The sequence below is a fragment of the Akanthomyces muscarius genome (assembly GCF_028009165.1).
Source record: "Akanthomyces muscarius strain Ve6 chromosome Unknown contig_18, whole genome shotgun sequence".
NCBI lineage: Eukaryota > Fungi > Ascomycota > Sordariomycetes > Hypocreales > Cordycipitaceae > Akanthomyces > Akanthomyces muscarius.
Genome location: NW_026611618.1, coordinates 458,421 through 470,940, shown reverse-complemented (window position 1 = coordinate 470,940; position 12,520 = coordinate 458,421). Strand labels below are relative to the sequence as shown.

The 12,520-nt window shown below is 56.0% G+C and overlaps 6 protein-coding genes across 6 annotated transcripts; 3 read left to right on the top strand and 3 right to left on the bottom strand.

The window, feature by feature from the left end:
* Positions 1–516: 516 nt before the first annotated feature.
* On the top strand, positions 517–2,321 carry LMH87_008621 (uncharacterized protein; the record flags this gene model as incomplete). The annotated part of the gene is made up of 3 exons (XM_056201818.1): positions 517–701; positions 767–966; positions 1,015–2,321. The coding sequence occupies 3 exons, from the start codon at positions 517–519 to the stop codon at positions 2,319–2,321; spliced, it is 1,692 nt and encodes a 563-aa protein (XP_056056443.1).
* Positions 2,322–2,537: 216 nt separating this feature from the next.
* LMH87_008620 (uncharacterized protein) lies at positions 2,538–3,647 on the bottom strand (the record flags this gene model as incomplete). Its single annotated transcript, XM_056201817.1, has 1 exon — positions 2,538–3,647. One exon carries the CDS (start codon positions 3,645–3,647, stop codon positions 2,538–2,540), a length of 1,110 nt encoding a protein of 369 aa, XP_056056442.1.
* A 793-nt stretch (positions 3,648–4,440) lies between these two features.
* On the top strand, positions 4,441–6,619 carry LMH87_008619 (uncharacterized protein; the record flags this gene model as incomplete). The annotated part of the gene is made up of 2 exons (XM_056201816.1): positions 4,441–5,190; positions 5,246–6,619. The coding sequence occupies 2 exons, from the start codon at positions 4,441–4,443 to the stop codon at positions 6,617–6,619; spliced, it is 2,124 nt and encodes a 707-aa protein (XP_056056441.1).
* A 344-nt stretch (positions 6,620–6,963) lies between these two features.
* On the bottom strand, positions 6,964–8,628 carry LMH87_008618 (uncharacterized protein; the record flags this gene model as incomplete). Its single annotated transcript, XM_056201815.1, has 1 exon — positions 6,964–8,628. The coding sequence occupies one exon, from the start codon at positions 8,626–8,628 to the stop codon at positions 6,964–6,966; it is 1,665 nt and encodes a 554-aa protein (XP_056056440.1).
* Positions 8,629–9,164: 536 nt separating this feature from the next.
* LMH87_008617 (uncharacterized protein) lies at positions 9,165–10,466 on the top strand (the record flags this gene model as incomplete). Its single annotated transcript, XM_056201814.1, has 4 exons — positions 9,165–9,253; positions 9,397–9,702; positions 9,763–10,322; positions 10,456–10,466. The coding sequence occupies 4 exons, from the start codon at positions 9,165–9,167 to the stop codon at positions 10,464–10,466; spliced, it is 966 nt and encodes a 321-aa protein (XP_056056439.1).
* A 107-nt stretch (positions 10,467–10,573) lies between these two features.
* Positions 10,574–12,205, bottom strand: LMH87_008616 (uncharacterized protein; the record flags this gene model as incomplete). The annotated part of the gene is made up of 4 exons (XM_056201813.1): positions 10,574–10,852; positions 10,937–11,272; positions 11,328–11,571; positions 11,634–12,205. 4 exons carry the CDS (start codon positions 12,203–12,205, stop codon positions 10,574–10,576), a joined length of 1,431 nt encoding a protein of 476 aa, XP_056056438.1.
* Positions 12,206–12,520: the final 315 nt, after the last annotated feature.

Sequence of the window (12,520 nt, the reverse complement as noted above, 5' to 3'; positions counted from 1 at the left end):
AAAGCTGCCAGGAGACAAAGCTAGCTACCTATCGCTTATGATGGCAGCCACTAAAGCAGTCCCCCAGTGCCACGACACGACTGGCCCAGAAATGCCACCACAGCACCCCACTATGATGCGCCAGCGCAGCTCGCTGTGCAAAACCGGCATCCGCGTTTCCTACATACACATCAGCAGCAGCCAGTAACATCAATATCAACGTCAAACCTCGATCTAAGTGGCCGTATACGATTCCCATCATCTGTGTCAATACGCATAGCATGCTCCTTCCTGTACCGGCGCCCACACGTGCCAGTCGGTAGCGGTGCCGAGCTCAGTGGTACAGCACTTCCTTTTTGAACCTCCAACACACGGCCTTGCTGTTGGTCTCCGCCATTGCATCCGGAGCTACACACCAAAACATCAGCTCCAAACATCATCACTACCGATACCTAGAACACAGCATCTATACTCATCATCGTTATATGCCGCTCCGCCTATGTGTATGGAAATCGGTATTCGCTAGCCTAGCCGGACATGGCTGGCTGTCGACACCAAGTTCGCTTGTCGAATCAGCCCGAAATCAGCAGCACAGATGGAGCACTAGATCGTGTTCTGGGATCCAAGCAACGAAAACGATCTATTCCTGCTATTTTCCTCCATGCGGGCGCTGGCTTTCATAGTCATCAAAATGAAGATGTCCATCTTCGGGCCTGCGTTGCGTAAGTATTCGGCTCCACGCACAGATCAACGCTTTTGATCGAACCATCTAACAAACCCATCACAGAGCCGCAGAAATGGGGATGAGATTTCTGAAAGCTGGCGCCAGTGCCACGGAAGCCGTTGAGGCCTCGCTGCGTGTGCTGGAAGACAAAGAAATCACCAACGCTGGCTACGGATCCAACCTTTCAATCGACGGGACGGTTGAATGCGACGCGACAATTGTTGATCACTTAGGCCGCAGTGGCGCATGTGGTGCTGTGCCAAGTAAGCTACGCATGGACCTGATTACTTAGCATTGGCTCACATGTATAGACATTCGAAATCCAATCTCTCTCGCCAAGCTCATCTTTGACGGAAGTAAGCGGCCCTTGAGCTTAAGACGAGTCCCGCCCAATGCCCTCGTTGGGGAAGGCGCCAAGATATTCGCTGAAGAACACGGGATGGCGACGTTTTCCAATGACTACTTGGTCTCCAAGAACTCTAGGGATCGCTTCATGCGCTGGCAGGATGATTTACTCAGAGCCGAAGCCAAAGCAAAAGAAGCCAGTAGTGCGCCAAAAGCTACACAGCCAATGAATTGTGCGCCGTGTCAATACGATACTCTCCCCGGGAAGCCGAATATTTCGTTTCCTCGAGATCACGCTGCTGCCATAATGTCAGGAACCTGGAACGAAGGCCAGCCTAACTCGCCCTACTTGCCGCCTCCGGGCATGGATGAGGCTCAGCAGGCTGAGCTGACAACGTTGGGCATTCCGCAAAACGCCTGGAATCATACCAAGAATCCATCTTGGAAAACGCCACATCCTAAAACCAATTCAAACAAAAAGCAAAGCACATTGCCAAGACTCAATCAAGGCCATATCAATGATGGTGAAAATGACGATCAAGCGGTCCGGGCAAAGGAGCCCAACGCTCAAGGCATCGGCTCCGCAAATGACGAAGGAACTTGGCAGCTGCCAAAAAGACGTCGCAAAGGACCAAAGCGACTTCTGGATGGCCATTTTGACAGCGAAGACGCACCGACAAAGCGTCAACATGTGTCTGAGGATAACGAGGATCAGATAACCGACACAATTGGCGCAATTGCTATTGACGAGGACGGATATATTGCAGCCGGCTCTTCATCTGGAGGCATTGGAATGAAGCATCGCGGAAGACTTGGCCCAGCTGCCCTGGTTGGCGTCGGAACTGCGGTCGTGCCATGCCAACCCGATGACGAGGATGCCATCTCCGTGGCTGCTGTTACCAGTGGCACAGGTGAACACATGGCAACGACCATGGCTTCTCAACGCTGCGCGGAGAGACTTTACAACAGTACCCGCAAAGGGCCCGGCGGCAGCGATATACATGACTACGACGAAAGCGCAATAATGGAATCTTTCATTGCAAACGATTTCATGGGCCATCCCGGCGTCTGCAACGGACCCTCTGCTGGCGCCATTGGCATCATGGCCTTGAAGAAGACGCGGGCAGGGTATTATCTTCATTTTGCGCACAACACCGACTCATTTGCGCTTGCATCCATGGGTGGCAAGGATCCTACGCCAACCTGTGTCATGTCTCGCCTGCCCGAGGGTGGTAAGATTGCCCAAGGCTCTCGCAAGATTTCTACCAAGTAGGCAACCAAGGCTACTACACATGTACAAACCTAGAAAATGTCCTCTACAGATGAATAGTAAACGAAATAAAAATTGTATAAGATTCAAATCGCCTGGTATCTTGCCTATTCTATACACAGCGAACCAGAGTACTGTTGTGTGCCTCTCTGGTGTCGTTTTATTGGGGCTGTTGACCCTCGTGAACGCTATCACGCATGATATCTGCCGAGAGGATTCTCATCTCAAAGGCGTTCCTGTAGCGCTCATCGTCTCCTCTCTCCCGCTGCCATTGATGACCCTCTTCTTCTTCTTCTTCTTTTTCGGTATTACGGCGGGCTTGGCGCCGTAGCTACCGAGCGCCAGCTTCGTGCCGCACGTGAGGCACTCTGCATTCGCCGGCAGTTCGCAAAAGATGGACAGGCAGATGGAGCAGACGAAGCCTGTGTCGACGACGTTGCCGTGGCAGAAGCACGCGGCGCGAAAGTCGACTGTGTCGTGCGTGGGCGTGACGAGGGACTCGCGGGCCTCGGTGTCGGCAATCATGCCAAACATGAGGTACGTGAGCAGGCCCTGGGGGTTGGCGGCGCGCAGGAAGATGCCGCTCGTGTTGAAGCAGGCCTGCTGCAGAAAGGTGGCGTCGCCAGCGAGGGCGAGCGTATCGATGGCGACGCGGCTGTGGGCAGCGGCGAAGACGGCGTTCATGGTCGGAATGTACTGCGCCGACTCGGAGTCGGAGACGGAGAGGACGAGGATGCGGCCCTTGAGCGGAGGGGGCGCCGTAGTGCCATTGGCCTGCGCGGCGTCGAGGAGCGCCGTGTCGGCGGCGCTCAGGGCGCGCGCGGCTTTGTTGATGTGGCATAGCGCGAGCGTCAGCGCGCCCGAGAGCTGCGTGGTTGTGCTGTCGAGGTCGCGCTCCGTCGTCTCGGCCATGAGCTTCTTGAGCGAGGCCAGCACCGTCGCTTCAATGTGTGCAAACGGTGGGTACTTGTTTGGCGAGTTGGCGGCGGCGGCGGCAGGCGCATCGGCCATGTCGACGTCGCCATCGGTTGTGGTAGTCTTTCGTGCGGAGGAGGAGGAGGAGGAGGAGGAGGAGGTTGTCGGGTACAGCCAGACGGCGCGGTTGACGTGGGCGGCAATGACGGCGACCTGGTTGGCGCCGCTAAAGGCGAGGTGGGCGTTGATGAAGAGCAGGAGGTTGGCGACGGCGGTGGTGAGGGAGAGCGGGAGGCTGCCGTCGTCGAGGACGGCCCAGGCGCGCGGGTTGGTGTCGATTATAACGGAGAGCAGCGACGGCGTCTCGTCGGCCGTGGCGACCTCGTAGTGCTCCGAGTAATCGACGGCGTCCATGGCGAGGGAGCGGCCGTGATCGGGGGGCGTGAGGAGCGAGCTACGAGGTCGAGGGAGGGAGACGGGAGAGGGGTGTCGTTTGCTAGGTGTGACGATGCATGCAGCTCAGGTAGGTCGGTAGGCTTGGGAGTCTCGTTGACTAGGCGTGAATATGCATGCAGATCGATCGTGTGATGCTGGGGTTTGTGATTCGATGACGTCGGTGTAATTCGGCACGAAGATATAAAGTTTGACTGTCGAGTATGATGGCTTGCAGTGGAAGCGCTCTAGATGCGTCCTAGACGACAGAATCGTGTCGTTGGTAGAAGTGTTGATTGTACAAGAACTTTGTTTGGACGCAGCAAACTCACGAGGCTTGCCGTGGAAAGCTGCATGAGGCTGGACGTTCGACTTTACAGGCACTCATCCACGTGATGCGCCCCCGAAAGAGCGCCGAAATGCCGCTGTAACATCAGAGCTTTAGCAGGGGGACTCGGTGGATTGCAGCCGGACTACAGTGGGCGACTCGTCCAATTAGTGGATGCCAAGCACTGGCTGCAGCAAGGTTTAGTGGTGCTTCGGCGCTAATCTCACCCGCCGCAGCTCGACGGCAGCAGTGGGGCAGATGCATAAGATAACGACAAGCTTACTCTTATCTGCACCGTCATGGAGGGGCAGCCAACTAATATTCTCCATTCTCCAAACGCTTCTCACAAGACGTGGACGTTTCAAGTTTCCCATCCCCTATTCGATCTCTGGCGACGGCCTGACCTGCGAGACTTGATTCCCTCATCTCTTCTGCAGCCTCGCCATCATGGCCACCGCCGCAGAGACCATCCAGGCCTCGGGCCCCGCGGCCTCTGTCCAGGACCAGACGCTGCTTGTCTTTGCGCGGCTCATGGAGGGCGGCCAGGAAGACGAGGAGACGTGCCGCGACCTCGACCTCCTCACCAAGATGCTCAACGACGACGCGGGCTTCCAGGTTACGAACCCGGCGCACAAGTCCATCTGCCGGGTCATTGATTCCGACTGCGTCGACACCATCCTCTGCTACCTCGACATGCGCCAGCCCGAGGTTGTGCGCGGCCATGCTGTCCTTACAACCTCGGCGTACATGCGCGCCGCCGCCGACGACGGCTCCGCCAAGCTGCGCGCCTTTTTTCTCGACCGCGTCCAGCGACGCACTTACGACGACTACATTGTGGCGTTTTGCGTCGCCTCGGCCGCGTTTCCCATTGTGCCGGACCTGACGACGGAAATGTTCCTGAACGAGGGGTTCCTAAGCTCGCTCGGCCCGCTAATGCGCAGGGAGTGGAAGAGCCGCAAGGTGGAGACGGCGTGTCTCGAGATGGTGAATGCGGCGTGCATGGACAGCAGATGTCGGGAGGCAATTCAAAAGTACTGCGTGGAGTGGCTTGAGGAGATCGTGGAGCAGTACACAATGGACATGGGACGCAGGCTGAGCGAACATCCGAACCTGCAAGGCGAAGAGGGATCTGTTTCCATGAGACAACATTCAGAGCAAGTGCAGTATCTCGCGGCTGTCATTTTGGCCAAACTTCGGGTGAGTAGGTTGAATACTCATATGCGCAAAGGTCAATTGCTGACATCGTTCGCAGGCTGTGCCTAGACCATCCGCAATGACCGACCCGAACGCGTCTCGCGTCGAGTCTGCCGTCACGTCTATAGAAGAGCTATCCGGGCTGTTCACCAAGATGATTCTGCGGGACGAGGACAACAGCGGCAAGCAACATTCCATCGAAGGGTTGGCATATGCCTCCTTACAACCAAAAATTAAAGAAACCATAATCAAGGACTCGGAGCTGCTCAAGAAGCTCCTCTCCACCCTCTCCAAAGCGCCGCCCCGTTCGCCGACGACATACGGTGCCCTGAGTATCTTTCAAAACCTGACACGATACCGCCCGCTCTTGACGGAAGAAGAAAAGAAAATGTCGCAACTGAAGGCTTATGCAAATGCGGAGGGTAAGATTCCAGGCATGGATATGCTTGATGATGATGAGCATGTCGATGCGCGATGCAAGGCTGTCTTTGAGGCGGGAATTACACCCGTGCTCGTTGCCCACGGCAAACACGACTCCGCAGCCGCTCTCGGAATCATTGTCAGCATCATTCTCTCCCTCACCACAATTAAGAGCATTCGTGGGAAACTGGCTCAGCAAGGCGCGGTGAAGCTTCTTCTCGTTGCTTGGAGCGCCCTCAACGAGAACCAGCGTGACGCCCGACGCAACGCCGCGCAAGCCCTCGCCCGCATCCTCATCAGCATCAACCCCGCGCTTGTCTTTGGCGGAACGCGGGCGAACCCCATCGACGCAGCCATTGCACCTCTCGTCTCCATCCTGCCGCCCGACCCAGCCTCGGACCGCCGCGACCTGCTCCCCACCTTTGAGTCGCTCATGGCACTTACAAATCTGGCCTCCATGGAAGGTCCCGGCATCGCGCAGCAAATCATCCGCCACGCCTGGCCGCACATCGAGGAGCAGCTGCTATCATCAAACCATCTCGTGTCTAAGGCTGCCGTCGAGCTCGTGTGCAACCTTATGCAGTCGCCCGACGGTCTTGCGCTGTACGCCGATGGCAGCGCGCAAGCCAATCAGCGCCTGCACATCCTTCTCGCGCTCGCCGACGCTGAGGACGTGGGGACACGCAGCGCCGCCGGCGGCGCTCTTGCGGCGCTCACGCAATACGAGAATGTGGTGCGCAGCATCGTGCACCGGAAGCGCGGCGTCGAGGTCCTTCTTGCGATGTGCGTGGATGACAATGAGGACTTGTGCCACCGTGGCGCCGTCAGCATCTCCAATATGGTGTCTGCGGATGGTGACGTCGGCAGCGATGCGCGCGACAAGATTCGCGAGGAGGACGGCGTGGAGATCCTCAAAGCCTGCGCGAGCAAGACCAGACGGCCGGAGGTGGTCCAGGTGGCTGCGGAGGCGCTGCTGCGACTCGTTGAAAGAGAGATTACGGAAGTTGATTGAACGTGGTTACGAGTGGAGAATATGTATGGTGATGAAGTGTGTTGGAGAAGGAATGAGAAAAATGATGGCTTTTGCGCATATGATCCGATGAAAAGGGTTGACACATATTTTTTTTTTGGCGTTGGGAACATTGGCATCGACTGTAGCTACTTGCTTTGTGGCTATAATAATTCGTCCTTTTTTTGACATTGGGGTATCTAGTATGAATAACACCTGCTACCGCCGCTGCTATCATCAGCACTGATTTTGACACCAGTAATGACAACCAAAAAATACAACCAGAGAATGGCCACGAGAGAGAAAGAAGCGCTTTGATGCACAATGAACGTTTTAATTCGCCAAGTCTACTCCTCCACTCTATTTAAAATAGCAACGCCCTCCACGTGGCCCGTCTGCGGGAAAAAGTCAAAGCCCACGAGGCTCTCAATCGCATAGCGCCGGCCCTCGCCCTCACCGCGTACCAAGACGCCCACGTCCCTCGCCTGCGTGTGCACGTTGCAGCTCACGTACAGCACCCTGCGGGGGCCGAATCTGCGCAGCTGCGACAGGAAGCTCGCGTCGCAGCCCTTGCGCGGGGGGTCCAGCACGACGACGGTCTCGTCGGCGTCGTACGTGACCGACTTGAAGAGCTCGCCCGCGTCGGCGGCGATGAAGCGGCAGCGGTCCTCGCCGAGGCCGTTGAGGGCGGCGTTCTTGCGCGCGTACTCGATGGACTGGCCGGCAATGTCGATGCCGACCGAGTGCTGGAAGACGGAGGAGAGGGTGATGGTGAAGAGGCCGGAGCCCGAGTAGGCGTCGATGAGGTACTTGATGGGCTTGTCAGCGGTGGTGGGAAGGATGCGGTCGCGGATGTAGGAGGTGAAGACGGGGAGGATGGAGTTGTTGTTCTGGAAAAAGGAGCCGGCGGGGTTGGTGAAGATGTAGTCGCCAATGTACTCGGTGGTGGTGGCCTTGGAGTCGGTCTCACAGGACTTGACGTCGACGAAGCCGTCGGTCTCCGACTTCGTCGTATACGGCGCGAGGTCCGCCGCAGCGGCCTCGCTGTCCTTGGGGTGGCGAGCCGTGTTCTCACGCAGCAGCAGCGTCGCGCCGCGCTTGTAGTTTGTGTACTCCTCCTGCATGCGCTTGCGCTCGCGCGTGTTGCCCAGGCGCACCGCCTCCGTGCCAATCGGGCAGTCCTCGATATCCAGCACCTTGCGGCGGCCCTTTTGCATGAAGCCGATGTCGGGGCAGCTGAGGAACGGCGTGGCCGGGTTCTTGCCGCGCTTGCTGGGGCGGTAGCCCGGCGGGCCGTCAAAGTGCGGCGTGAGCTTGGTACGGTAGCCGTACTGGAGCGGGCTGCCGATGGTGTCGTGGATCTCGGGGAGCAGCTCCTGGGGCAGGTTGGAGAAGTTGGCGTAGGCCTTGACGACGATGCGGCGCTTGCGGCGCAGCTGCTCGGCGTAATCGAGCATCTGGAACTGGCAGCCGCCGCACTTGGCAAAGTACTGGCACTTGACGCGGGAGTCGTCGCGGAGGGGCGAGGGCGTGACGACGGAGAGGAAGTCGGCGTGCGAGTGGCCCTCGCCAGGGACGTGGCGGATGACTTTGATGCGGACGGTGTCGCCAGGGACGGTAAAGGGCACGATGTAGACTTGGTCGGAGCCGGAGACCATGGCGAGGCCGTCGCCGGTGGAGGACAGCTCGTGGACTTCTGCTTCAATTTCTGTAAAGGGCTCCGGTAGGTCGGCTTCTGAAGCAGGTGCGGCGTCGTCCTCGCTGGCGCCGGCGGCCTCACGGCGCAACTTGAGAAGGGCGTCGATGTCGCAGCGAAGGACCTCCTCTGACGAGCCCTCGGTGATGTTGCGCTCACGCTTGGTCCGTTGCTGCTTGGACTTGCGATTGTTGCCGTTGCGATTGGCATTGTTGGGGCGCTTGGCGGGACGGTCATGAGAGTTACCGTTTGTGTGCGGGCCGTTGGGTGCGGGCGCAGGGGCTGCTGCTGCGGCGGCAGCGGGTGTGGAAGACATGGTGAAGAAGCGATGAGATGCTGCGACAAGTGGTGGTGCGCGATGAGGGCGTAGAAGAAGAGGCAGGCGATGGAGCAGAGGCCTCATCGATGGGTCCAGAGGGGAAAATACGTTGAAGAAATATCAAAATGCCATATATATTCAGTAGATGACTGCGCCACGAAGGAATACAAATGTTAGGGAAAAATGAAGACGTGGATGAAATTTGGGAAAAAGTTCAAGATGCAGTATCAAAAAGTTCAAAGTGGAAATTGGGCAGCGGCCAATCAGAGCCAAGCGCGGCGTCGAATTGCTAAGCTAGGCCCGGCTCGCGCTGATTGGCTAGTGTGTTCAGGCAAGTACAGGGTAGCCATGCAGCTCACGTAGCTACAAATGCCCAGTTTCTGTCAGCAGCTAGGTACCTAGTTGACTAACAATTAATTAGTGGCCTATCCCCCCAGAAATCCCACTGAAAAGGCCTAGAAACCATTTAAACAGTTGGCGGCTGCCACACTTTTGGCTGCTGTAGCCGGCTCCTTGTCCATCCTCCTTTACACATGACAGCGAGTGTGCGGGTGCTGGCTTTCACTAAATCGTACACATCTTCAACACTTTATTTCCAACAAATATGCAGCGTGGAGCTTTCGTGAGTAGGACGATATTTCGTTCCGAGGCAGAGCCAAGGTTTCCAGAAATAGCACAAAACACATCAGCTTTACCCCGCGCGTCAACGTCAACGTCACCATCACCACCATCGTTTGCAACCGAGGAAGCGCCAACAAGCAATAGCAGTAGCATTTTTTTTCGACGCTTGTCTCCCGAGATCCAAGACAGCATTCTCACTTTTGCGTTTGGGAATCGGATTATCCACCTTGAGCTCAGTGCAGAGGACAGCCAATGGCGTTTACGAGGCTTCGTTTGTGCCAGGAGCCCTGCCCTGGCGACGGAACATCAAGACGTTGGACCCGTGAATGATTTGTGCCTTCAACATCTAGCACATATACAGAGTCTCGCGAAGCCACCTCCTGATTTTCAGGACCCAGAAAAAGGCTACCAGATAGGAGCACTGGGATGGTTACTGTCCAGCAAGCAAGCGTGAGTCGCCCTGACATCTCACGTCGACGTGCGAACTGACCATGTTTTCACCTCTGACAGATACACGTCTGGCATCCGTATCCTGTATTCCCAAAACAAATTCTTCATTGCCGACGGAGACTTGAGCTCAAGATTGCCATTTTTCCTCCCGTCATACAGCTTACAGCGCATCACAAGGATGGAGATGAGTCTGGCCCTCGATTGGATGAAGCCACCGGAACATTCAGACTACCACAAGCAACTGGAACTACTGCCAACCACTCTGTCACATTTGCAAGACCTGCACGTCTCGTTTAAATGCCAGCTTCTGACCCCGGTCTGGCTTGCCCAACAGCCCGACCAAAGAGAAGCAATCGAGACTGCTCTCTTGCTGCCCCTCGATGCCATGGTTAGCAAGCTGGGATCCAGGTGCCGGGTAAGCGTGGCGTTTCCGCCGGCACTTTGGATCGCGATGATGGGTAGAGCTAGGAGGACGAGACCAAACCCCAACGACCTGATTGTCGAGTGGGCGCCAAAGCCGCCAGCGCGTCCCTGTGGTCATGGCGACCGATTCTGGCGCTCCATCCCCGCCACAGTCGAGGCCCAAGACCAAATAAAAGACAAAGCGGGAGAAGAAAACAGTGAGATGAATTCCGCTGGGTATTGGTTGGAAAGTGGATATAAAGGCCCGCTACCAAAAGTTGTTTCTTGTTTCACGACAGCATAGCAAGTCACAGGTGTAAAGGAATACAAAGCTGATGTGTACTCTTGCAGGTCATTTGTAGTCATCCCATTTGCTAAGCGTTTCTTCACACAAAGAATAAAAAGACAATAACACTTAAAATATTGGCCAATTTTCAATTTACTCTAATTACTCAATGAAGACTGCCCATCAAGCCTTGACTCCAACGCAGACGTTAACATCGGGTGTGAGCTTGCACGATCCTCCGTCGTTAACAGCCGGGTTCCACCTGATAAAATTCCCCAGGAGGATGTTGGAGGCAGTGGTGATTTGGCGACATGTATCGCTTTCGCCTACGAACCAGTACTTGTTGCAGTTGGAAGCGACTCCAGACTGCGTTGGCAAGGCATCCTGCGTCGTCGTCGCGGGAACAGATGTTGTTCTCGTCGTAGGTGTCTTTGCCACGCCCACGCAATAGTAGGTGTTGTCCTATATTTGTAAGCCAAAGCTCGAGAATAGTCGGACAAATACGAAGGTTTCCGTCATTTGCCGCGCTTCAAAGATGCGACTTACCTGGATATCATCACACTTGGAGCCTACCGATGGGTTCCACGAGATAAAGTCAGACGTGGAGAAGGATCCAAAAGCCTGGGCAATAATATCGCAGTCATCGCCACCGGTTGTCTGGTACCACGCCTTGCAGCCACTAACGGTGTTGTCACCGACGGGAGTGCCTGGCGTGGACTGCGAAGGTGGCTGAGGCAGATCAGCCGGATCGTAGTTTGCCACGCAGTACCAGTAGTTGGCCCAAAGCCCTTGGCAGTTGCCATCGAGCGCGGGGTTCCACTTGTAAAACAGGTCCTCGGTGATGTAGGGATAAGCCTTGAGTACAGTATTGCAGGTGTCGCCCTTGGTAAAACCGGTCAGTACAAGCAATGGAAACCACTGTGGAAAGACGACTTACAGCTTCAGCTTTGTAGAAGCTTTGGCAGCTGGAAGGGATTCCACTCTGCTGCGGGGATGCGGTAAAGGTCGAGTTGATAGTAGGTGGCACAGAAGGGGTCCAGGATGTAGGAGATGGGATGGTCGTGTTGGGCGCGTTAAACCAGTCAAACGAGGAGGTAGTGGTGGGCTTGATGGCGATGCACACGTAGTAGCCGATGAAGAGGGCAGAGCAGTCGCTCTTGAGGGCAGGGTTCCAGGCCAGGCTATTCATTGCAACCATAGATTAGCAACCTCAGAAACCTTTCTTTTTGACTTGAGAACCTACAAATCCTTCATGCTGAGAGTGTTGCCATAACGATTGACAATTCTTTGGCAAGTATCTCCAGGAACGACAAAGTGCCAGTTGGTGCAGCTGTCGGGCTCGCCAGGCTGCGTCTTGGTAGGAGGCCAGGCAGTTGGGCTGGTGGGCGTAGTAATGTTTTTCGAAGTGACGGGAAACCTCGTCGAGTAGGGCTTGCCGTCACCCGCATCCGACGTTGTCGAAGTCGTCTTGGTCGAGGTCGTCTTGGTCGAGGTCGTCTTGGTCGAGGTCGAGCTTGAAACCTGGCTGCTGGTGGACGAGGTCTTGACAGGCTCGCCAACCCCCACGCAGTACGACTCGCCGACCCAAAAGTTGTTGACGCAGTCGCGCGACACGGCTGGGTTCCATTTGAAGAACTGGTCGGCGGTGATGCCGAACTTTTCCTCGACGCTGGGGCAAGTATCGCCCGACTTGACCGTGTACCATGAGTTGCAGTCGGGAGCTGTGCCCGTCATGGTAGGGCCGCTGGGCGACGTGTCCTGCGCGACCACGGCAGCAATAGACGCTGCCGTTGTGGCAATAGTGGTCAACCTCATTGTGATGCTTCAATCTGTTGATTTACTGTTTGGTATGTCGTGAGGATTGAAGCTGCGGTGGCAATTGAAGATGTGATACAGAGTAGTTGGCCAAGACAAAATGGAAACGAACCAGGCAAGACCTCTCTTTGCCGGCTTACACGGATTCCAGAGACCAAAAATAGAGACTAATAGAGCCTTCCAAGCCTCCAAGTTCGGCACTTATCAGCGGTAAATATGCATCTAAAGTGGGCTTGGTAGGCTCCGTAGGGAGAACCGCGAACACTTTTACAAACGTGTGCCAACTTTTGCGCGGCCAACTACCAGTATTGCAGT